The 23,157-nt window shown below is 42.3% G+C and overlaps 3 protein-coding genes across 6 annotated transcripts in view; all 3 read right to left on the bottom strand.

The window, feature by feature from the left end:
• Window positions 1–86: 86 nt before the first annotated feature.
• LOC111232852 (T-cell surface glycoprotein CD3 gamma chain-like) lies at window positions 87–2,672 on the bottom strand. 2 transcript variants are annotated; one of them, XM_022760520.1, is made up of 7 exons: window positions 2,492–2,672; window positions 2,226–2,305; window positions 2,029–2,049; window positions 1,619–1,852; window positions 1,201–1,350; window positions 571–632; window positions 87–466 (listed from the first exon to the last, which is right to left on the bottom strand). In XM_022760520.1, the coding sequence occupies exons 2-7, from the start codon at window positions 2,278–2,280 to the stop codon at window positions 407–409; spliced, it is 582 nt and encodes a 193-aa protein (XP_022616241.1). In that variant the 5' UTR covers window positions 2,281–2,305; window positions 2,492–2,672; the 3' UTR covers window positions 87–406. The 2 variants fall into 2 exon arrangements, with proteins under 2 accessions (XP_022616241.1, XP_022616240.1); XM_022760519.1 differs by having other exon boundaries at window positions 2,226–2,302.
• Window positions 2,673–4,575: 1,903 nt separating this feature from the next.
• tmem25 (transmembrane protein 25) lies at window positions 4,576–9,611 on the bottom strand. The gene is made up of 9 exons (XM_022760539.1): window positions 9,590–9,611; window positions 8,094–8,211; window positions 7,436–7,780; window positions 7,044–7,334; window positions 6,713–6,844; window positions 6,593–6,626; window positions 5,594–5,703; window positions 4,798–4,881; window positions 4,576–4,723 (listed from the first exon to the last, which is right to left on the bottom strand). The coding sequence occupies exons 2-9, from the start codon at window positions 8,170–8,172 to the stop codon at window positions 4,650–4,652; spliced, it is 1,149 nt and encodes a 382-aa protein (XP_022616260.1). The 5' UTR covers window positions 8,173–8,211; window positions 9,590–9,611; the 3' UTR covers window positions 4,576–4,649.
• A 5,405-nt stretch (window positions 9,612–15,016) lies between these two features.
• Window positions 15,017–23,157, bottom strand: part of sik3 (SIK family kinase 3) — a 29,377-nt gene continuing 21,236 nt past the window's right edge. For all 3 annotated transcript variants that reach the window (XM_022760461.1, XM_022760462.1, XM_022760463.1), the window contains 10 exons: window positions 21,227–21,346; window positions 20,703–20,761; window positions 20,440–20,549; window positions 19,548–19,717; window positions 19,291–19,418; window positions 17,740–18,512; window positions 17,394–17,548; window positions 16,813–16,942; window positions 16,600–16,726; window positions 15,017–15,169 (listed from right to left, as the gene is read on the bottom strand). In XM_022760461.1, the coding sequence (XP_022616182.1) occupies window positions 16,605–16,726; window positions 16,813–16,942; window positions 17,394–17,548; window positions 17,740–18,512; window positions 19,291–19,418; window positions 19,548–19,717; window positions 20,440–20,549; window positions 20,703–20,761; window positions 21,227–21,346 (1,767 nt within the window). In that variant the 3' untranslated portion in view covers window positions 15,017–15,169; window positions 16,600–16,604. The remainder of the gene's footprint in view (window positions 15,170–16,599; window positions 16,727–16,812; window positions 16,943–17,393; window positions 17,549–17,739; window positions 18,513–19,290; window positions 19,419–19,547; window positions 19,718–20,439; window positions 20,550–20,702; window positions 20,762–21,226; window positions 21,347–23,157) is intronic.

Genomic DNA, 23,157 nt, shown 5'->3' with positions numbered 1-23,157 from the left:
GTAAATGTTTAGTTACTTCCCATCACTGCCACTTGCTGCAGACATCACGAGACAACGCAATCTTTATTAAATTTTTTTATTTTGCAGCACAGTAATGTCAACACTTTTATAATAAACATTTTTAAGCCATTATGTGTATAAAGAGGAAAAAGGGTATTCAATGAAAATGCCACATTTGTCGATCACATTGCTACCAAAATAAAGCTAACTGATACTGAACTATGACATACAGCAACATGTTAACAAGTTACTCACTATGTAAGTGGTGAAGTCACAGCTTCATCTTACAGGTGTATTGAAAATAAGTGACAAAAGATCCAAAGCAGTATCATACAGAGCAAATTACACTAAGGCTGAAAAACACCCGTCGCCAAGCTACACAGCAAAAAGCATTCCTCCTCTTGTTTCAGGGTTTTTTGTTTTTGATTACATCATATGTGTCTTTCTGACCTTTGTGTCTCAGACGCTGAGGGAGGAAGGATTAAATATTAGAATAAAAAATTAAATATTAAGATTAATATATATAATAATGAAATATTTCATTTCAAAATGATGATGGTTGGAACTTACCTGGTAATGGTCATCCCGGGATCTGCCTGCTTCCACTGGAACGAGATGCTGTCTATCAGAACCTGAGGATAGATGTATGGATAATATTAGTAGAACAACTAAGAGCATCAAGATGCAAAGAGGCTAATCTGATTATTACTATTTTGATTATTATTATAAGCACAGTTAGCTGTTCCTATAGACCAGGAAGAACGCAAAAAGTATTTTAGGGAATGCAAAACTTATTGTGAAGGAACAAACAATAGATAAAAAATCCATCGTGGCCTTATGGGGGCTCCATCATTTCCCCGTTTCTAAGCTTCGTGCTAAGCTAAGCTAACTGGCTGCTTGCGGAAGCTTCACATTTACCATACAGACATGAACGTAAATGAAATGATCGCAAATTCACATAACATAAAGTGGAGCACCACTTAAGTGTATACCATGGTGAGTGCTAACATAGTAGCTGACTTTTTATATTTTATTTTATTTTTATTTATTGTATATTCAAAACACAGAAAGTAATTCCTAGAACCTCAAAACATGAAAACATTTTTAAAATGACCATTTTACAGATATATATAGACATAAATAGATATATATATAGATAGATAGATAGATAGATAGATAGATAGATAGATGGATAGATACTTTTCTTGTGAGAAGTGGACTGGACTGGACCGGTCTGAGCATGACCCGCGATGAGATAGATACCCACTCCTATCCCAATCGTAGCCACCACATCTCCTATTACTATGCCCATCAAGGAGGTCAGGTCCAGCTCTATGCAGTTGTCACAGCCTGGTCACAGACAGACAGACAGACAGACAGAGAGAGAGAGAGACACACGCGCACACACACACACACACACACAGCGTCTTGAGAATCTGACATTTTTTTAAGTGTGATTACTGTTAAGAAAGTCTGTATACACATTGTAAACATTATAATACAGTATAAATTCAAGTCATAAATGTAGTAAAGTACATACAAATACCATAAAAACATACAAAATACATGAGTGCTTTCATGACATAATACAAGACACACACTTTGCTGCAGAACTTACTCCGAAATTTCACATAGATTTTTGGTAATTCATCAGATGATGGCTCGGTGTCTCCTTGTTTCTCTGGTTTCTTGGAGCAAGCGTACTCCCCTGAATTGTCATCGCTGTAGAGCAAATGCCCTCCTCCCAATTCTTCATTATCTTTATCTTTTACTACAAATTTGTCTCCACAAGACAACTTAATCCCATCTGATACTGTTGTCACTGTCACTGTCACCTCTGTTTTCTGGGCTTCTAGAAAAGAGAAACATTCAAATTTAAGACATTAAACCTGCACCATGTGCTGATTATTGAACTGCTTCCTGCAAATTCCCCACAAGCATTCTTTCATCAGGACAAATGTAAACATAATTTCACACATGCAGTTACTATCATGCAATGACATTTAACTGTTAAAGCAGTGTTCTTACCTTTTTGAGAACTGACAAAGGCTGTGGGAGAAATTAGGAAAGAAAGAAAACATTTACTTTATTGAAACTGTTAAACAATTTGGTACCATTAACATAATTCAGAAATTTGTTTCTTAAAATTAAACTGATATAAATGACAGTCCTCATTCTGATTTCATGTCATGTCATTAAAAACTAAAATTTTGACAGAGGCCTACCTGTCAGCGTCCAAAGCAGCAGCAAACAGCCAGGCAAGACTAAGTGATTTTTCATTATGTGTTTACTCCTCTGAGTTCTGCTGAAGACAGACGGAGATATTTCAGATCACTGTCAGGAAAAAAGCGAGAATACAACAGAAAACAGGAAGGGCGCCATTTTCTGCTGCCAGTCGACCATTTTATTCCACTTAGTGTAACAGATAACTGATGATGAAAGACAAATACAACCTGATATCCACAGCAAATTTTAAAATAAATGTACTGACCTCAAAATAAGAAGAGCTGCAGTGTCTCTGTTGTAAGAGCGTCTAGATCCAGTCCGAGTTTGTCAAAGTGTCTCTGTATGTGTGTGTGTGTGTGTGTGTGTGTGTGCATAGGAAGTGAGTGTGATTGGTTTATTTTTCCCTCTCAGCAGGCTCTGTTGATAGCTTCATCTGGAGGACTTAGTGTCTCTGTGACTTCCAGCAAATGACACCATATGTTAGACACCATGTGCATTTAACTTCACGCTGCTTTAAACTTCTGCTCCACTACAGTTGAGAGAGAAAACGTGCACTTTTTCCCTCAACGCCCTTTATTTGACAGCTCACAAATTACGATTTGACAAGTAAAACATATGATAAGCCTATAAAATATGATGCTTTGTTATAAACTACTCAAATACTATATGAAATAGTTCAAATTACTGACTTACTGCAAAAGTGAGGTGCCACTTATACATTTTTGCAACAGCATCAATAATGTAGTAATATAATATACATATAATAGTACACTGACCTCACTGGAGCCAGAGATTTACTTTTGTTACTTGAATGCATTTTGCTAGTAATACTTGCATACTTGGTGTGGTACATCGAAGTTTTAAGTCAGTTAGTTCATTAAAGGATCTAAATACTTCCTGCTAATGTTAGGATACACTGTAAGTGCAATTCAATGAGACTGGGTATGTAATATAAACTGTATTTGCAACAGTCAATTGTTCATTCATTCACTGTCTAGTACTTCATTTTCATGATGCAGATATTCACAGATTTAAAATGTACCCAGACAGTTGAACCTGGAAATTTCACCCACATGCCATTATTCATTTTGTCATAGCAGCTTTCACATTTTCCAAAACACACAAACAGAATCTGTGATTCAAAATAAAAAAGAACGGGAAATGAACTCACTACCAGCTTGATATAAGCTGAACTGACTGATCAGTCTGTTAACACTGACTGTCTAGTTGCTTTATGAGACGCGTGGAGCAGCTCCATCTGGTAAAACAAAGACATGAACACAACCATGTGTGTTCAGATAAATATTTTAATTTCCTGCATGTTTAAATGTTTGTCCCGCTGTGTGTGACTGCAGACTACATTCCCTGGTTAGCACAGAAGCAGCAGAGAGAGAGAAAGAAAGAAAGAAAGGAGATGCTGCCACAAATTCTGCTTCCTGTTTGAAGAAAAGCCACAATACCCTGTGACCTAGAGCTAACACCTGGCACACACGCACGCACGCACGCACGCACGCACGCACGCACGCACACACCCACACACACAAACATAAATTATTCTCTTCTGCACCTGCTACTGTATCATTCCCAGTAAAAAAAAAAAAAAAAAACATGCAACGATGCTTTCACCATCACACAACACACACTCATCCTCAGCACCATGCGTAAAATACACATCACCTTCATGACTAACAGAAAATCCTCCATATTTCCCAGTTTATAAATCAACTCAAAGGTGCCCTCTGGTGAGTACCAATAAAACTACAGCAAGTCCAGCATTTACTTACATACAATTTCAATATTATCTTTATTAGATGTCCTCTTTTATACACATATGCATATGCATACAAATATACAGTACATGACATGTTACATGTCCATATACAAATACATACTCTATAATTATGGACCACTTTATTTAGGTATTAGCGGTCAAAAATGTAAAATTTCACATACAGTACATTATCCTGGACATTCTGGTGTTAGCATAGAACATTTAATGCATTCCAATAATGCAACAGGGACGACGACGTTATGAGGATGGTGGTTACAGGAGGAAATCATGTCAAAACATCTCAGAATATGAGCATTTTTATGTAGAAATCATACTTTGCATTGTTGAGACAACACATTAGCAGTGTAAATACCCGAGCGCTCGATTCAGAGAGACAAGAACATGGACAGTTTTGTTTCGCAGACATGATACTCACATTGAGCGTGTTGATTCTGTTATCTGGTCCAGAAACTGATAAGAGCTCCACAACAACATAGCCTGTGGTTGCTGGTCATCCGCTGTCCAGCTAGAAGGTGACGGATGAGTGGTTGAATGACTGACTGGCAGTTGTTCTGGGTTTCCTCTTGGACAGCTGCACTGTTGGAAGCAGTTATGCATGCATGTACAGTCTGTGTGCTAACTTTGAGGTAAGTCAGAGCCAGATCTCCTCACTGCTTGTGCTGTTCACCTTATAGATGTAGCCAACCATCGGATACCTGGCGAAACCTGGGAATCATTGGGGAGAAAGTTTAAGTATAAATAATAAAAAATGCAGCAGTATCCAAATGTATTTCCCTGACCTCTGGCAGCGTAGGCTAAAGACAGATCTTCCTCCTCCTCTTCCTTCTTCTCTCCCACACTGTTCTGCTGGGCAGCCTCTCGGGCTACGAGAAGAGATGCAGGAAAGATGGAGGACACAGGAGGATGCAAGAGAAACAATGATTCTGAAGGGATAGCTTTTAGGAAATAAACTCACTTTTATCTATTTATTTATTTGTTTGTTTGTTTGTTTGATTAGGAGAGTGATGCCATTCTCATGTGACCCTCTTCACCTCCATGTGAGGAAGGATACGGTATGTGGTCATGTTTAGAATGAGACAATAGTGCTGTTTGGACTTGGTACATCATTTTTCACTGAATCTTGAGGGGTCCCATTTGTTATTGTTTTTCAACTCACTTTCAGATGCATCCATCACAGACAAGTACTCTTCTAGGATCTCTATACTGTATGTCTTTTTAAAGAAGCTGATGCTGACACCCTCTATGACGTTACATCTACATATCAGTTCTTCTAAGGATATTATTAGTAAATTTATTTGGGAATATGCATGTAAATAATAACACATGGTGCATATTACAAATTAATGATTTAACAAATCTCCAGATACTACAGAAACAAAACACCCTGCGAGTCTGGGACCCACAGGTAGGATCTAGGATCACCTGTAGGATTTATGGACTGAATAACTCACTGATTGTTTGTAGCAAGAACTTGGATCGCATTTTACACCCAGATGGAAGTTTGTTGGAAACTTTTGTGTGGTCATTCGCATCAAATTCCAGCACGCAGAGCATCCTATTGTGGGAAACTCTTACCTTTTCTCAAAGTGCTGAGGTCATTGAGCTGCATGTTGGAAGGCAGAGACATGTTCTCTCTGGGGATGATGTTCATATCAGCTTTCTCTGTCTTCAGATTGACAGAGTCACTGTACAGGAAATATGGAGCAGAGATATCAAACTCGGACATGAGGTATTCATAAGAGAACAAAAATGCCTTCATCAGTGTTTTCCTTCCAGTCCACTGATGTGCTGAGATGGAAGTTATTAGTGATATATCTGTCAAAGTGGTGTCAATTCAAAGAAAGTGGCTCTGGGAAAAGGGAGATTGGGGATATCCACTTCTTAATAATTACTTAACATTATAGCTCACTTTTTCAATACCAAAGACATGTGTGATTATGAATAATGTGATTATGTGTAAGGCTGGGTTTTGAGGCTGAGGCCTGGTGTCTTCAGTATAGTCTGCAGGACACTGTCCGGTCTTCACAGTACAATATGTGTGAGGTGCTGAAACCATGACAGAACATGTGACACGTTAAAGGAATAGGACATTTTGGGGAAATAAACGTATGCACTTTCTTGCTGATAGCCACTGCCAGCAGATGGTTAGTTTAGCTTAGCATAAAGACATATGGGAAATGGGTAACAGCTAGCGCCTGGCCATGTCCAACAGTACCAAAATCCACTTACCGGCTCCCTTACTTTTTGGCTTTGTGCAATCACTTCCTGGGGTCTCTGGTGGTTGCCTAGCAACCTCACTGTGACAACATTATTCCTTGGTAACTTTTGCTAAGCTAACCGGCAGCTATGGGTGTCTACATATTTAACACACAGTAATGACAGTGGTATTGACTTGCTTATTACTTCTTACCTCCTTACACTTTAGTACGTAAAGAATCACCACTTTCTGGTTAAAAGATGATGCTAGCTTTCTGTCTACAATTACAAAACAGTCTTTATCCAGAATCATCTGACTGTTGGACTACTTTGCTTCTTCTTAAAATCTAATGGCAGAAGTCTGATTACTTTGTTTACCTTTTCTTGGTCATCAGAATCTCCACTGGCTCGTCTGTAACATAATACAAAGAGATGTATATATATTACAGGTTTTTCTAGGCGACTTGCTGACTGCACACAAACACACTGCAGTCTCACCAATGGTCTTGCTTTTGTTTTTTTGCATGAGGCAGAGAACTATCAGACTGAGGATGAGGAGGGCCATGAAGGCCATGGCTCCCCCAGTCACTATTCCCAGCATGGGCACCTCCACACGAGACTGCAGGAACTCTGGGGAGAAATGGAGAGAGTGAAATAAAGGAGTAATTTGACATTTTGGGAACTATGCTTATTCCCTGTCTTGACAGAGTTCGATAAGAAGATTGATAACACTTTTATATCTGTACGGTAAATATGAAGCTACAGCCAGGAGACCGCGTAACATAATAGAGGCCTTATTGGTTTCCCTTTGCCTTTTACCATCCCTGACCTGCTAACGTGAGGTTGCTCTGCACCGTTCCCACACTGTTGCTGGCGTTCAGCGAGACATTCCCTGATAGGCTACTGAGCGTCACCCTCAGCGTGTGATTGGTCAGCCAGGGGTAGCTTCGTGAGTCCAGGATGAGGAAGTCAGAGGTGTTAGCTACCAACTGGCCAGACTGGTCCACGAAGGTGATGGTGGCAGGCGGGTTGGACCGTACCAAGGCGAAGAGGACCAGGGAGAGGCCTGGGTCTGAGGTTTCACTGTAGTGGGCGTTCACCCTGAGGATCTCTGGCTGGACTGGGAGACAGAGCAGAGGGATAACTCAGCACTTTAATCAGTGTATCAACAGAAAATAACTGCGTCCACATATAATCCTGAAACATTTCACACAGACTCACACTGGACGTTGAGTGTGACTGTGGCGTTGTAGCTCTCTCCTGTCCGGGGATTTGAGGCCACACACACTAGCTCCCTGTCCCACTTTCTGGCCTGCAGAGAGAAGGTGCTGTTGTGATTGGTCCCTGGTCTCATGACCTCAGAATCTTCCTGCGATGTCATCACCAGGCGCCCACGGTTGGGTGATGGCTCTCCCTGCGGCACCCCGTTCAGGTACCAGGTCAGCATTGGAGGGGCGTGAGGATCCCAGCCATCTGATTGGCAGTTAAACCGGTGTGTTGTGTTCTCATGCATTGTCAATGCTCCCCGATGCCATCCATCAATTTTGGGGGCGGGCTCAATTGCACCTGTGGTTAAATAATAATTATATAATTGGACTGTTAGGAGCAAAATATGACAAAATAAATCATTTCAATTTTTATCTAACCTGACTGTAAAGGTAGCAAAGACAAACTTCTCTAGATGTGTGACTTTATGTGAAGTGTCAGACTCAAGCTGACACCCCGCCCCCCGTTTCCAGCCCTTGTGAAACCACATCACTGAAGTACTTCTTCAATGCAAGTTTCAAGATTAATGACAACCTCGACATCAGTTCTGGCTGAATTCTGTTGAACAAAAGAAACAGGTCCTGTATAATGACAGTATAGTTGTGTACCTCACCTGTCCAGGATAAGGCCAGTGTGTGAAGGAACACGACAGCAGAGCCCGATGCCCACCTCCTCAGACACACACGCTCCATACTGGCCCAATGGAGCACCGCATTCACACGCACATCTACCTGCATGCAGAGGAAATTACAAATGTTACTGTAAAGAAAATCATTCTTCATAACTGGAAACAACTACAACAGCAAAATGTTAAAGGTTCACTTCAACCAAAAAAAAAGAAACATAACCATAACGCCTACCGGTGGAGATATTTGGATCTGAAAACTACAAATCACTGACCAAACTGTCAGCATTTGAATGGGATTGTGGGTAATGTAGGCACCAGGTTTTGACAAGAAAAAAGAATCTGTGAAATAAAGCAGATGACATTTCTGATGCACTGATTCTGAAACTTTTTTAAACTGTATATCATGAGTCTAAAAAAAGGCTATAGTGATGCAATGCTTACACAATGGAGAGCTTTTAATGACCTTCTTATTCTGGGCAGACCACAGACCTCACTGTGGACAGCTTTCATTGCAACATTGAAACTCCATAAATAAGGTCTATGGATTATCCCAAGGAACCACCTGCAGCAATCTCAGAGATGGATATTGCAAAACATAAACAATGACTCAATTCCACTGTGGGAGCATGAGGCTGTAGGCTTCAGTTTGTGATTCAATAGAACTCACCTTTCACTTAGACTCTGATGGTTGAAAATGAGACGCAGACAGAGCTACTAAAATGAAAATTACCCAATCAATGCAATAAAGACAAAAACAACAGACCGTGACATGCCGAGACTCTCATTTTTAAATCATTCACTGCCTGTCCAGCTTTGATTTGCAGACTTACCTCATTACAACAATATAAAACATTCACAGGCTTGTTTGGATCAGTGGTGAATATGCACACACACACACACATTCATACAGTAAGTGCAAGGAATGAGTCAGGTCCATGGTCATGTCTAGTGCTTGCTTGCAATCTGGGTCATGTGATCAGTGTGAGCACCTCAGACGAAAGCAGGAACTGAGCCGACAAGGAAACTACACATAATTCTACACATAAGGGGACAATGAAGAAAATGATCTTTAACACATGCACACACATCATGGAAGGTGTTGCAGCTCTGTGCATTCAGGCTGAGGATACTAGAATTGCACTGACATTCAGGGCAATTTAATAGGCAGCAAGGGGCTATGTATTTCAGTGTAGGTCTACACATACACATACACATACACATACCACACACACACACACACACACACACACACCACACACACACACCACACACAACACACACACACACACACACACACACACACACAACACACACACACGCACACACACACACACACACACACACACACACACACACACACACACACACACACACACACACACACACTGCGCTTTGCAAGGCTGCATGCAGGCATTTCACTACAGATGTGTGCACTTAAATACAGAAATGAGACCCTATATAATACACACACACAGTATTACCTCGGCCCTTTCTGCAGACGCTGTTGTGATTCAGCCTGCTGGAGCTCCATGGCAGCAGAGGAGAGAAGGGAGAGTGAAGGATGGTGATAACAGCAGAGAGATGAGAGGCAGCCCTCCCTGACTCAGTTGCTTTCCCATCTGCATACACTCATGCACTTAAACACACACACATATACACACACAGCTCTCTGCAGGGTATACGGCAGCTCCAGTAGCAGCGTTCACTAGATGGCAGGGCTGGCTGACGCAGGCAGTCACGCTGTCGCCACTCCAAGAGAGTGGGAAGGGAGGGGGGGGGCAGCTGAGGAAAGAGAAGAGGGTGAAGGCAGGTTAAATGAACAGAGGACGTAGAGAGAGAAGGAGAGGGCGGGCACAGAGTCGTGAGGGAAATAAAAGAGATGTGGGAGAAGAGGGGAGAGAAGACAAGAGGAGAGGAGAGTAGAGAAGACAAGAGGAGAGGAGAGGAGACAAGAGGAGAGGAGAGGAGAGAAGAGAGGAGAGAAGAAAAGAGGAGCTCTGTGCAAAACATCAATCTTTAACGATCTACCCGGGGATTGAACGTAGCTTGTGGTGGATAGAAGAGAGTAAACTGTCAGTTCAGGGGGATAAACTCATCCACGATTCCTGTCCATCACCAGGCATGTTAAAGTCACCGCTGATATACAGAGGCTGACACACCACATTGTCTGAGCTCAGTTACTTCAGACTGGAAAGCCTCTGCAGTGCAGCTGTACAGACCAGAGCAGCAGCATGCAGAGCACTGCAGCCAAAAGGCAGACAAAAGAAACAAGCTCAGAGTAAAGGTGTATTTCCATGGGAACATGCCAAATTGTGACTTACAGAGAGATTACATTACTCTCAAGGAAACACTGCCTTCATTAGTTTTTGTCTCATTAACTAATAATAAAAAAATCTTTTGTTTGGGATCCTTGAAGAAAAAGCATTTTGATCTTATGTATATCACCAATCATCTTTGGAACAAGGTCAACAGAGGGTTAGGAAGCACCTAGACTTCATGAGCTGATGAAACAATATTGCATATTAAAGGCATTTTAAACCCAGTATTGCATCAGTAAATGTAAACGGATAGCTGTGTAAATTGATACTGCACAGCACATCTCTTCACTCACTATTGACAGGACCGGTTGGTGCTAGACAGTCAGGTAACACCTGTCTTTAAACCTTCTGGATGAAACTCCAAATATTTCTAACAAAGAAAACACACACACACACACAAGGCAGAAAGAGTGAGCTGTTAGCTGCCATGCAAACTGGTGAAATGGACCCGTCACGTCTCATCCTGGACTTGATGCTCCTGTAAGTGTCAGAGCGTTCGTGTGAGACGCTTTAATTGGTGATTGTGCTGCGCTCACTCTTTTCATCCCCGAGTGCAGTGCAGCAAGAGTGTTTCTGGTTCAACAGCACCGTGTTGTGCAAGAGCTGCCAATTGGAGCCGGAGCTACTGCATAGTCAGTTGACCCAGGTGAATGATGATTGTACCCTTTTCCATTGATGACATAAACTCGATGCCAGCGGGTCTTTTGACCTGTGTAAAAGGGGCTTTACAAACTGCACAGACAAGATTTCGCCACTGTAAAAATATCAGCTTGTGTCTCCATCACAACTTTTTAAAATAAACAAATTTCAGGAATCTTTACAAGATTATGTAAAATAAACAAACAAAAAAACAAAAACAAACATTTGTTAGTATTTTCACATATTAATATCAGTACCGCCCCCAAAAGTCCAGTATCGGTTGGACTGTCAGATTTAAATCATCACAACTAGTCTGGAAGCCGGTTGTGGCATCACAGTCAACAGTAATACAAAAGCTTTCATTTCTGTATCAGGCATGTAGCTGGCATCACAAAGACATACAAGTCATGACCTTTTTAAATTATTTCTTTATTTATATATATTTATTTATTCATCTCAGTTTGGTTGATATTCTTTTTAATCATTGTTGTTGCACTTTAGTATTTTTGTACTCAACAGAAATGAACATAAAAACAAAACAAAAAAGAAAAAAAGAAAAGAAAAAAAAATTGACAAAATGAACCAATAGAAAACAGAATGAACCTAAAACAGGAGTGGAGCAGAGAGCTGGCTTGCTGAGAAGGGAGGCCGGGGTGGAGCAAAACGATAGAAGTCAGGGATGGTAGAGTTAAGACAGGAAAAGAAAAAGGGGAGGAGATGGGTCAGTCTGATCAGGGAGATGTGTGTGAGGCAGCTCTCTCCTCCCCATTACCTCTGAATCTGGTGCTGTGCTTTCCATTCACTCGAGCTGTCCCTTCCTGTGTGCCTCTGCTCTTTCCCCCCTCACAAGGATCTGAAACAACAGTTCTGGTACTGGTCACGGTATCAGACGAAGTGGAGCCTCTGGTCTTAATTTTAGTGTTTCTATCCTGTCATGGGACAAGAGTCATGCAATGTCTTCCATTCCAGCCATTTCCTCCCCAAAAAACCCTACAAAGTACTCAATTCATTCTCTTCCAGATCTGTTTTGGCTTGGTGTAAACAATGAGAGAAAACGAGAGGAAAGATCTGAAAGAGGAACAAATGAGCTGGAGGGGAAAGTTTGATGAAATGAGGAAAAGCTTCTTCTGCCCAATGAGACATCAACTGACTTTTGGGAAGAAACAGAAAATGCATCAGATCCAGTTAATTTCATGAATCTGTCCCACTCCACCGTTTACTCCTGTATGCACTCTTGTTTAGAAGCTAATTACATCACATCTGAGTAAGAGCGAATGCTGGTAAACAGGAAGTGACATGATGTGAATGGAAACCACAGGTGCTGCATGACAGCACCTACAGCTCTCAGATGCATATAGCAAACAATATGTCAACCATGCAGCCAGGTACTGTGAAATCTGGCCAGTATAAACACATACAAGTGGAGCTATATTCTTTGCACCAGTCTGTTGCTGGACAATTATAGACTCAATATGCAGGGGTAGAGTATATGGGAGGATAAATAGAGAGAAAATAATAAAACTTAAAAAAAAAAAAAAATCTAAAAGAAACAGGGGGAGGGTTTCAATCCTCTGCTGTGGTCCCCAGTGTGCTGCAGCCTCCATCTGGCTGTGCTTTAGCCTCATTCGGCTAAGGGTGCACAGACCATGGTAGACATGTTTAAGGTGGGCGCACCTTGCCCTGCTCTGACCACAACCTTGTATTCCTCTGCCGTGGAAGAATTTAAACGATTCCTTCCTATGGTCACCTCCTGGAAATGTTTCCCTTTTATGGTTTGGAGGTGTGTCCAGGTGTATCCAACTAAGACAGGATCCATTAACCATTCATGAAACGTTGCTTCCTCCGATCATCCCTTACAGGCTTGGGAGGTTTGGGGGGTGAGGAGTAGGAGGAGGAGAGGGGCAAAGCAAGGAGCGCTGAAACGACATAAGTTAAAGAAAAGCAAAAGAGGGGAGAGGGCGGTTGAGTAATAGTAGTTGTAGATTCCTCCTTGGTTGCCATAGTAACAAGGTTAGCTTGGAAGGAGGGGGCCATGTCCGTAATGCTTCGTCTGATCAGAAGCCGATGTAATAAAAGGTGGTGGGCGGATCACAGCAGACAGGTAAGGGCAGTAAGAGAGAGAAAGAAGAGGGTTTGTCCGTCTCCACACTTGTGATGTTTAGGATGATATGTCAGCTATTTTACAAGTTATTCCCTCGTTTTTTGTCTTTTTTTTCTTCTCTTTTTTAGAGTGTCAAGTCTCTGTAGCACCCGAACCAACCCAGACAAAGCCCAAAGCCTGACCCTGTATAGCCTGCCGCAACTACCCCATTAACAGAAAACAGGCCCAACATCAACAAGAATGACAGTCACAACAACATCAACGACTGAAATGATACTTTTAAGAGCAACACAAAATAATTACTCTCCTCTTATTCAAGTGTCTCGATATAATAATATTAAAACAAATAAGAACAATCTTTTTTTACGAGACAGAAAGAGCACTGTCTCTCTTCTCTCTGTCCTCTTTTGGCTAGAAATCTCAAAGATTCATAAAACAAAAAGAAAAACACTTTGAAGACATCCAAAAATACAAATGATAAACAAGACCAATATAAAAAAGCCTCCCCAACAACATCTAAAAACAAAAAAGTAACAAAAAAACAGAAATTGCAATAGCGTTCTATACATGGCATCACTGTACAAGGAAAGGAGCAAATGTCTGGTAAAACTACCCACAATGCAATACACTGTCACTGACATGGGTAAGGAGGAAGAGGGATGGAGAAAAGGGGGAACACAAGGTGGGGAAAGTTAGGGTCGGAAGGGGTGGGGCTAGTGGAATTGAAAAGCGGGGTAACAGCATGACAGAGAGCGAGGGACTGTGGAGAGGGGTGGAAACAGACAGAGAGAGAGAGAGGATAGCTTGAACCGAAAGTGCAGAATTACTTAAGTAATCAAAGAACAATGTTGTCTTCCTTGCAACACAGAACTGTTTTTCCTTTAATAATAACAATAATAATAATAATAATAATAGTAATAATATCCATTATAATAAAACTTCTTTTACAGAAAACAGTAATAACAATAAGAGTAACAATATTGACCATAATGCCTTCATGGACATTAGCCGTAAAAATTAATTTTAAAATAAAATAAAAAAAGAAAATGAATGCCAGAACAACAACAACAACAAAAAAAAAAAACCCAAAAAAAACAATGAGAGCTGGTTTGTCCTGTGCGATGTCACTGAGCTCCATCTTTGGAGAGAGCGTTTTTGTTGCCCAATTGGAGCCTGACCCAAAACACCCGCCACCCGGCCAAAAAGTGACCGCCGCCGAGATTTCAGCCCGCTCCGGAATGATCTGCTGCAGGTCAGCAGGAGGGGGGAGAGAGGGTGGAGCAGACTGAACCTCATGGATACCTTTCCCCTATGCTCACCCCTTCTTCTCAGTCATGCTCTCTCTCGCTCTCACACTCTCACTCACACACACACACACACACACACAATCACACACACAATCACACACACAATCACACACACAATCACACCTAATGTGAATACTTTGGGTTTGTGGCAGCACTGTGTATGTTGGACTCCATGGTCTTGCGAGTGTGACTGTATCAATTCATTGGCCAATGAGGCACATAATGAAGTATGCCAACAGTTAAGAGTACGAAGGATGAAAGGGGAGGTTTAGGTCAGGGCAGCGGGTGGGTGTGGGACGGGGGTGGGGTGGGCTAGGTTTGTAAGGGGAGGAGGTGAGGGGGTCGAGTCGAAAGAGGAGAGGAGTGGAAACCCAATCTACCCACGATGGGGAGTGAAAAAGAGCAGACAAACTGCGACAATGAATGCTGGATGTCTGTGCAGAAAATGCTGGCACTTTGACCTTTGAACCCTGACGCCCCACCTGTGACCCCCCCACCCCTCTGATGTCTACACCCACCCACACTCCCCCTCTCTCACGCAGACTGCCCTCCCACGGACAGATGGAGACAGACAGATGGACGTAGAGTGCCCCCTGTTTGGGCAAACGACGGTGGTTTGGCGTGATGCTGCTCAACTCAAGTCAACACAACTCAGGATGGCTGATATGGACCGCTGTACACAGGATACACACTTTCCTACAGAAAGACACAGGGAGAGACGAAACAATATTATTATTAACAATATAGTTTTGCTTCTACTATTTGATTTTTCTTATCATCTTAGATCAAAGGCTCAATAAAAAATTACCCATAATATCAGTCCATTTATCTTGTTCACAATATCACAACAAAGATTTTCACTGCATGTCTAACATGCTTACATGTTATACTAGTATTAAAATAACTCTTAAAAATCTGGATTGGACTGGGTCATCGATCTTTAAGGGGGCACTCCACTAATTTTACACCTGAAGATCAGTCTACTTGTCAGCAGCAGTACTACTAGCCTCTGAGGACAGCTGTATAATGCTTTCTGTGGCATCGGCAGGCAAGGAAGCTGATGATATCATCAGTGTTGTCTCAGCTTAGACTCTGAGACTACAAATTTTTAACAGAAGGTTTCTGTAACAAACAGGATGTGAAGTTACAACTCAGGATATCTAAGCCTTTGCTGCTTTGATTTTGACTATCCGCTTTTCTAATCTGTCTCTTATGAGGCCCTTGACTTTATAGAAGTTAAAAAAATTATAGTGAACTACTGTACAGTTTTCACCCCCTTGGACTTCATTATGTTTTGTTTTATGCAACTAAATCACAGTGGATGTATAATATTGAGGATTTTTGACACCTGATGAAATAAAACAATTTACTAACTGATAAAGAAAATGAAGAACAAACAGATAAAACAAAAAATAACAGATTGCAGAAATAATCCCTCCCTTTACTACAGCAAAACTGACTGCAGGTAATAACTGGACAACACATCACCTCTGTCCAACCAGAGTGACACATTATTTAAGTTAAATATGTCTGTATGTCTGAGGTCTAGATTTCTGTAAAACCTATATCTCATGGATAAAGATACATTGTAAACAAATCAGCACCCAGTTAGCAAGTGGATTAATTTGTTGCCACTTTAATATTTGAGAGTCTTTGGGTTGTATTCTTGCTGGTTTTGGTTTGATGCCAAAAAGCCACTGGGATTGAGTGATGTAAAAACAAAACAAGAAACAGAGGGTTAAAACTGTTTACAGGCACATAAAGAAATCTGCAAAGGAGTGACATAAACAGATCAAATGGGCAGATGAAGTGAAAGCCAGGTAATAAATGTCAAGTTTACCATAAAATCAAGGTCAAAAGCACTTAGTAAGCGATTCAACTCTATTAAAAATAAGTTTTACAAAGTAATTTATAGGGTGGTGTGGCACCAAAAGGAGCCTGCCTGATAAGTTTTGGCTGCGGTCCTGCAGTCCTGATACAGCTTGAGGCCACACACAGGGGAGAAAACCGTCTGAGTTTGCAACTGTACATGTTGCTATTAATGTATATGCAGTTGTCAAAGTTGTTCTTGTATAAAAAGAAGATAATCTCTTACTAACAAACCTTTGCTATGTTTGTGTGTGTACCTGTGCTAGACCCCAGCCTGCTCCATGCTGTACTGCAGGTCAGGGGGCTTGTAGCTGAGGAGCATGTCACTGGTGCAGGAGGAGGGGTAGCAGGCTGCCGCGTGGAGGTCCCCTTCGACATCACACACTGCATGAGAAACGCACGCATCTTTTAGTGATCTGGACAAAGAAAATCCACACATTGTTTCAGATATTTTCATGTCTCCTACTGACCTGACTCTTCCCGCTGGTGCAGCTGCTGGCTTCCTGTCAGTGACGTCTGGCTGAGGATGTCTGACATGCGAGCGGAGCTTAATGCCTTTCCAGCCAAAAGGCTCATCCCAGACATGGGCTCTGCCTGGTCCTGAGCAGAAAGTGAATAACAGATTTAGAATGAAATTTAATGAACAGCTTCTAGCAGCCATGATGACTCAGAACTTTGTTTGGATGATTGGATATGCTTATAGTGTATTGATGCCTCCAAAAAACATCTAACTGAATGTGACTTCTTGGTTCATTCAGTCATGCAAACATTTTATTTCTTCCTTCAGCTATCATCCCACTAAATGAGCTCGCTCCAACACTACACTGGTAATGGCAATATTGGAGAATAAGCAGATTCTCATACCCAACAAATATTAACATGCCATACAAATGTTAGATTGTTTCTGCCAATGCTTTTGCATGCTATCACACTTAAATTACACTGAAAAGCACTTTGATTAGCTTTTTTCATGCTGCAGACTTACTACAGCTGCTCATAACAGAATGTGGTCAATCTGGTCTAAGTGAATTATCAGCAGGCTTTCACTCACATAGGCATCATCACAGGTCTGGATGGTGTGGTGGCGCTGTAGCTGTCCACGGGACCTATAGGCGTCACCCTGGGGACCTCGTGAATAGCCCACACCATTATGATCAGGCACCTCCATGGCCTGCCCCGGGGGCCTGCACTCCACATGCTCAGGTTCTGATAGAAAACGTAGGTTCACACTGTGTATTCAATTTTTTTGTCTTATCTTAATGTCTGAGTTCTTTTAATGCAAGCCAGCAACACAAAGGTGATGGTAAACAAAAAATATTTCAGTCGGTCAGGATACAGGACACTGGACTCTAAATCTCTATAGTGAGTTTTGAAACAGCCCTGTTAACAGGTCTCACCTCTAGTTGCTTGAGCACTCCTTATGTAGCCGCCATGCCTGTGTGTAGGGGAGCTGTAGGGTGGGGTGCCTCCTCGGGGAGGCCCCAGGAGCTCATGACCTTCTGCCGCCTTGGCCAGCAAGCCCTCGTGTGGGTGGTGGTAGCCAGCCGGCACCTCATCCTCCTCCATGCTCTCCGAGTGAGGTAAGCTGGAGCAAGGTGCCTGGGCTGGGTGCTGCTGAGGCTGGACCTCCGGGGTTCGAATCTGGAGTAGGTGGAGGTAGTGCTGGCCTCCGGAGGCACCTTGTGGCGCCGGTGGCTCCAAGCTCTCACCCTGGCTCAGCTGGTGGAGAAGCAGCATCTCTCCATACTCTTGGGGTGGACCGCTGGGTGGTGTGGGGGGTGCTGGACATGGGCGGGGGCTCTGCCTCTTCAGCAGGGCAGCCAGGTCTTGGGGGGGCAGCCTGGGATCAGCATGGCCTGTTAAAGAGTGGCGGGGGGACAGGAGGCCCTGCAGGGTGGGAGTGACGTGCTGTTGTGGGGGGCGGTAGTCCAAAGGAGTTGGGGAGAGCAGGGCCTGCTGTAGTGTAGAGGGGGTGCCATAGCTGCCAGTCCCCACCGCCCCGCTCTGGTAACCCTCCAGGCTGGGGACTTTGAGAGAGGCTCCCTGCAGGTAGGGACTAAAAGAGCCAACCACCCCGGAAGCGCCCCGAGAGGCAGCTGCGTCGCCAGAGAAGAGGTGGGGATTGAAATGGGCCTGGTCGTAGCCCGATGTGAAGCGGCCAAGGCTGCGACTGGATAGGAAGAGGGAATGCAGAGGATAGTTAGCTGCCTGTTGTCGAACAGCAACAAGCTCCCAGTCCTCTTTAAGATGCAAGTACATCACTGAGCTTTCAACAATCTACAAGAGGACTTCATCAAGTCACTGCACAAAGCTTAGCAACCATTCGGGTTGGGTCCAGGTAAGGACACTTCCAAAGGATAAATTTTGATTATTGTGTAATTGAAGATTGCTACATGTTCTCTCAGTGAAGGCGGTCCTGGTTACAGGGGACTGTTCATGGGATGATTATATCAGGGGTCACAGGATGACTGATGACCTATTCCAACAGGTGGGACCTCTACATATACTGTACTTCTAAAACACATCCAACCACTCACCCAGCTACTCTGAGGCGGAGAATTTGTTGAGGATGTCATCTCAGGCAAAGTCGATGTAGGAATTTTGTTAATTTTCAATACTGGTAACAAATAATGTCCTTATTGTCTGCCCCCTTATACATAAAATCTCTGGCCTGAGCAACAGTATTACTGTCTGAAGCTTCAAAATACAGTTTATAAGAAAAAAAATGTGCACATGGCAGAAATGTAACAGTGAGAAACATACAATCATACACAGAAATACACCAAATAGCATGCAGGTGTCTATTCAGGGTGGCAAGGTCATGGAAAGTAATAAAACAAAATTAAAAACAAGAAGATGGAAGGAGATGACACAGAAACAGTCCAGTGGTATTGTTGGGAAGGTTTGGCAGCCATCAGGGGACGTGGTGACAGGATGGGTGGGGTCACCTGTGCATCTCGGCGTTGTCTGCGCTCAGCTGCTTCCCGAGGACCCTGTGTCCCCCTGGCGTGGACAGAAAGCTGCCCTGTCTCTGTGCCCCACCTCCCAGCTCGACTTCTTGCACCTGAATGGTCACCTGGACAAACAGTCAACGTTGATATCCATTATTGAGGATCACTTATGAATACTTTAGGGAATAAATTAAAACAACACATGTAATCAGCAGCCGAGACACAATTGACTTAAATTGGCTGCTTGTAGTCACCTGCTGTTGTTGAGGTACCGCCTGTGCCAATGGGACAGTGGGGCGGGCAGATGGTGCTTGTTGATTTGTCGGTAGAGTGACTCGAGGCAGGGCTGTGGGAGGTGGGCTGCCACTCTGGCCCTGGTAGAGCGCTGGAGCACCGTGCTGGTACTGCACTGGTGATGGACCTCCTAGGAGAGGAGAGGAGGAGCGGAGTTAAAACTATGGCCAACGTTTCCCTCTGGTAATGAGAATAAATTTTCATGAAGATTTAACCAGATCAAGTTCAAAATCTTCAAAGTTCAAAGCATAGATTGAGTCATGAACTGTTGCTCATTTTTCTTTCCAAGTTTCCATAGTTTAGCTGGTCTTCAATCTATCTATTTAGGCTTGGAGAGGTACAGACTAAATTTCTATTACTACTTTTCAGTCATGGTTAGGCTTGGTCTCAACTGGCAACATAAGTAATGGTACCAGTACAATAAAATCCGTTTTTATCTCCACGTAGTAATTACAAGTTATTGTGTTCTTGATGACGGACGTGTTTACTCACCTGCTGCCCCTGTTTTCACTTAAAAAAACATATTCATTGATTCAGCTTAAACTACACCTTCTGGTTTGTTATTCATAACACAATGTCAAAAAATTAACGTCTGTCAGACGTCAATGTTTGTGTACAGACGACAAAAGCCAGTGAGTAATCAAGAGTCAGACACTTTCAAAACACTAAACTGTACAACCAGATATTCTGAATCCTGAAGCCGCTTTAAAAAATTACATAAGTAAGTAAATAAAAATGTAATCAGTGGCAATTAACCATGAAAAACAAAACAAATGTATGACTGAGCAGTTAAATACACCTACACCAGTTACAATCTAAGTATTTAAGCACTCAAGCGATGGTATTACTAACCATGCCCTTGCATTATGCCTGCAGAGCCAGGCGGAGGGCTCTGATTGGGCTGTCTGAAGAGGTGGTTGCTGGGATGTGTTGGCGGAGGGCTGGAGGGCTGGATACGCAACCTGAGGGAGGACAGGACAGAGTAGGAGAGGAGAAGAGAGAGATACGACAATGATGTAACACTTCAGTCGATAGCGCTGCACCACAGTATCAAGTTCATTGTTCACTGTTCAATAGCTGATGAGTAATGTGTGTTTGTGCATGCGTGTGTTCACCTCTGGAGCTGGTGGGTTAGGTGACTAGGCTGGCTCTCTCCATGGCCTAAAGACAGACCCTGCAGGTACAGAAAAATTAAATTAGACTACAAGCTTCAATATAACATGATGTTAATGTGGTTATGACTGTGTTAGGCTGACTGCAGCAGTTGATACATGCGCAAATATTAAGTGTGTGTGTCCTAAAGACAGGACTCAGCTGAGGAGACAAATAAGGGCCCAGTGGAGGATATCCAAGCCTCAGGTGAACCAAATCAATAGCACTTTCTATGAAGCTTATACCTGTGCTTGATAGATTACAGCATAGTACAATATAATACATGCATAATATAAGTAACATATAAGTTGCTTAAGCTTTCATGATGCAATGCAAGGATGATAACAATGCTTTAAAAGGCCAAGTAACACAACCCAATCCATCCTGCATAAACTGTTACAAACATCATGGTTCTTTCTGTGGTCAGCATAGTTTTGCTTGTAATAACATATTTATGACATGACACCTCTTTGTCAGCTTCATATACCTGGATTTGCTGGTGGAGGATTTGTTGCTCTTGCTGGTAGAGGATATGCTGCTGCTGGGTGTGCTCCAGGAGTCGCTCATCCTGCTGGGCAGCGTACATTTTCTGGAGCTGCTCACACTCCTATTGGATCACAGATGTGGACAGCAAATTTTAAATATCAAATATTTAAAATCTAATATTTGCTAGCTAACACGGGAAGTCATTTGAAATACCTAAAAAAGTAAATAAAAAAAAATTGGAGGGCAGTGTGTTGGATCCAGAAAAGCATCCTACACTTTAAAAAAGTGATTCAACAAAGGATGCAGTTGAGTTTTTCAAACCTCATCAAGGATATCTGATGAAAAAAAATAAATACTGGGCTTCAAAATTTGATTTATTATTCTTAACTTGCTGGTAATTTATTGACAGAAAACAATCAATTCATTAGCAGTAAGTGGTAATATGTAACCTATTGCATACTATTGTAAGCAATCCCCATCTTGCTAGCAAATCCTGCTGCAGCAAATCTCAGCACTAACCGTTTTGCTTTGTGTAATTAGTTCATGATGTTTAGTGTTCAGAGGCAGCACTTTCATCTACTTTAAATCTCCCAGTGCAACCAAAGTTTAACACCTTGCGTCATCGCCTGGCTGATTGTTAGGCTAATGCTGCTCGAACGGCATGAACAACACAGGTGCACACGTACAATTAAGCTAATGCTTTGTCTAATGATACATAATCACATTGAGTTAATACAACTAACTGTGCTGCAAATGCTAAAAGCACATCTTTTCACAGCATTCCTGCTACATACAAGTGAGATTTGGACACCTACTATCTTTAAGCACTTTGTGAAGTTCAGATTTAGGAAAACTACAGGCATGTCAGCTTGTCTGATCAGCTACAACACATATAATAAACTCCATGGTCATATAATTGTCAATGAACTTGTTAACGTCGAGTTTCTTCCCCATCTCTTCAGGGGCCTTTACCTGGGTGTAGGTCATATGTGTTAACCTCTCCTCTAGCCTTGTTAACCCTCTTAACACTGGAGAGTAAAGATAATCCCAGCATGTCAGTGCATGACTAAGGTGAAGCCCCCACTGCGAACATGATGATTATCTCGCTCCCTACCTACGCCTCCTACTGGGTGAGGTAATCTCATTGCAGTGTCACTGCGAATGATGTGATGTCTCAAGAAGCATCTTGAGGTTTTCTCAGGTGAAAGACTTTGCTTGACCTCACCTGAAGAAATTCTCTTCACTGTGCGTCAAGATTACAGTGAGTCTAAATTGTGTCAGCATTTTAATAACAAGGCTCAAACTGTGAGAAAAATATCCCAGCTCTGTTAAATCTGTGTCTGTGTAGCTAAAATTTTTCTTCTTTTTTTTTTTTACTACTTTAAATTCAACATTGTCTCAGCAAAATACATCCAGGGTATTGCTTGGTTAGTGGGTTATTTGAAAACCTCAAATTAATCAGAATTGACAAGTATGAGATTTATGCATGTCATGATGGAAAGTTCACCAATCCTGTTCAGGGTTTTCCATCAATAGCTTTTTATTGTAGCTTGTCTGCTTCTGCTCTGCACTGAAATGGCAGCAGAGACCAGAGGAGAGAGCATGATGAGGCAGAATGCAACAGTCAGTCAGCCAGTGGGAATCTTATCACAGTGGCCCACGTTAGGCTAGGCTATTAAAACTATCTGCTGCATTACAGAGTTTAACTCCTCTCATAAAGCACAGATTTGCAGTGCTGGGGATCTTGGTTTGTATTCCCAAGAGAGTCAGAATTGCATCAGAATAGCTGCAGTGTATCACTTTTTGCCTCCAGAGCCGAATGTGTTGCATCACTGTTTGGAAGTCGTACTTCTGTGAGCAGTTAAAAAAGGCATAGGGGTTATAGAGAAGCAGAGTACAGTCCAGAGAGATATTTCTGAAATCTCTGCACTT

The sequence above is a fragment of the Seriola dumerili genome, unplaced genomic scaffold, assembly GCF_002260705.1.
Source record: "Seriola dumerili isolate Sdu_G_001 unplaced genomic scaffold, Sdu_1.0 BDQW01000337.1, whole genome shotgun sequence".
NCBI lineage: Eukaryota > Metazoa > Chordata > Actinopteri > Carangiformes > Carangidae > Seriola > Seriola dumerili.
Note: the sequence above shows the minus strand (reverse complement) of the source record. Positions and strands in the feature narration are given on the sequence as shown.

Coding starts and splice junctions, on each gene's coding strand:
- tmem25 (XM_022760539.1), bottom strand. CDS start 8,172: ATGGAGCGTGTGTGTCTGAGGAGGTGGGCATCGGGCTCTGCTGTCGTG. Junction 4,882..5,593: donor CCTCAGCACTTTGAGAAAAG/GTAAGAGTTTCC, acceptor CTCTTCTCGTAG/CCCGAGAGGCTGCCCAGCAG. Junction 4,724..4,797: donor TTTAGCCTACGCTGCCAGAG/GTCAGGGAAATA, acceptor AATGATTCCCAG/GTTTCGCCAGGTATCCGATG.
- LOC111232852 (XM_022760520.1), bottom strand. CDS start 2,280: ATGAAAAATCACTTAGTCTTGCCTGGCTGTTTGCTGCTGCTTTGGACG. Junction 1,351..1,618: donor AATCTATGTGAAATTTCGGA/GTAAGTTCTGCA, acceptor GTCTGTGACCAG/GCTGTGACAACTGCATAGAG. Junction 467..570: donor CCCGGGATGACCATTACCAG/GTAAGTTCCAAC, acceptor TTCCTCCCTCAG/CGTCTGAGACACAAAGGTCA.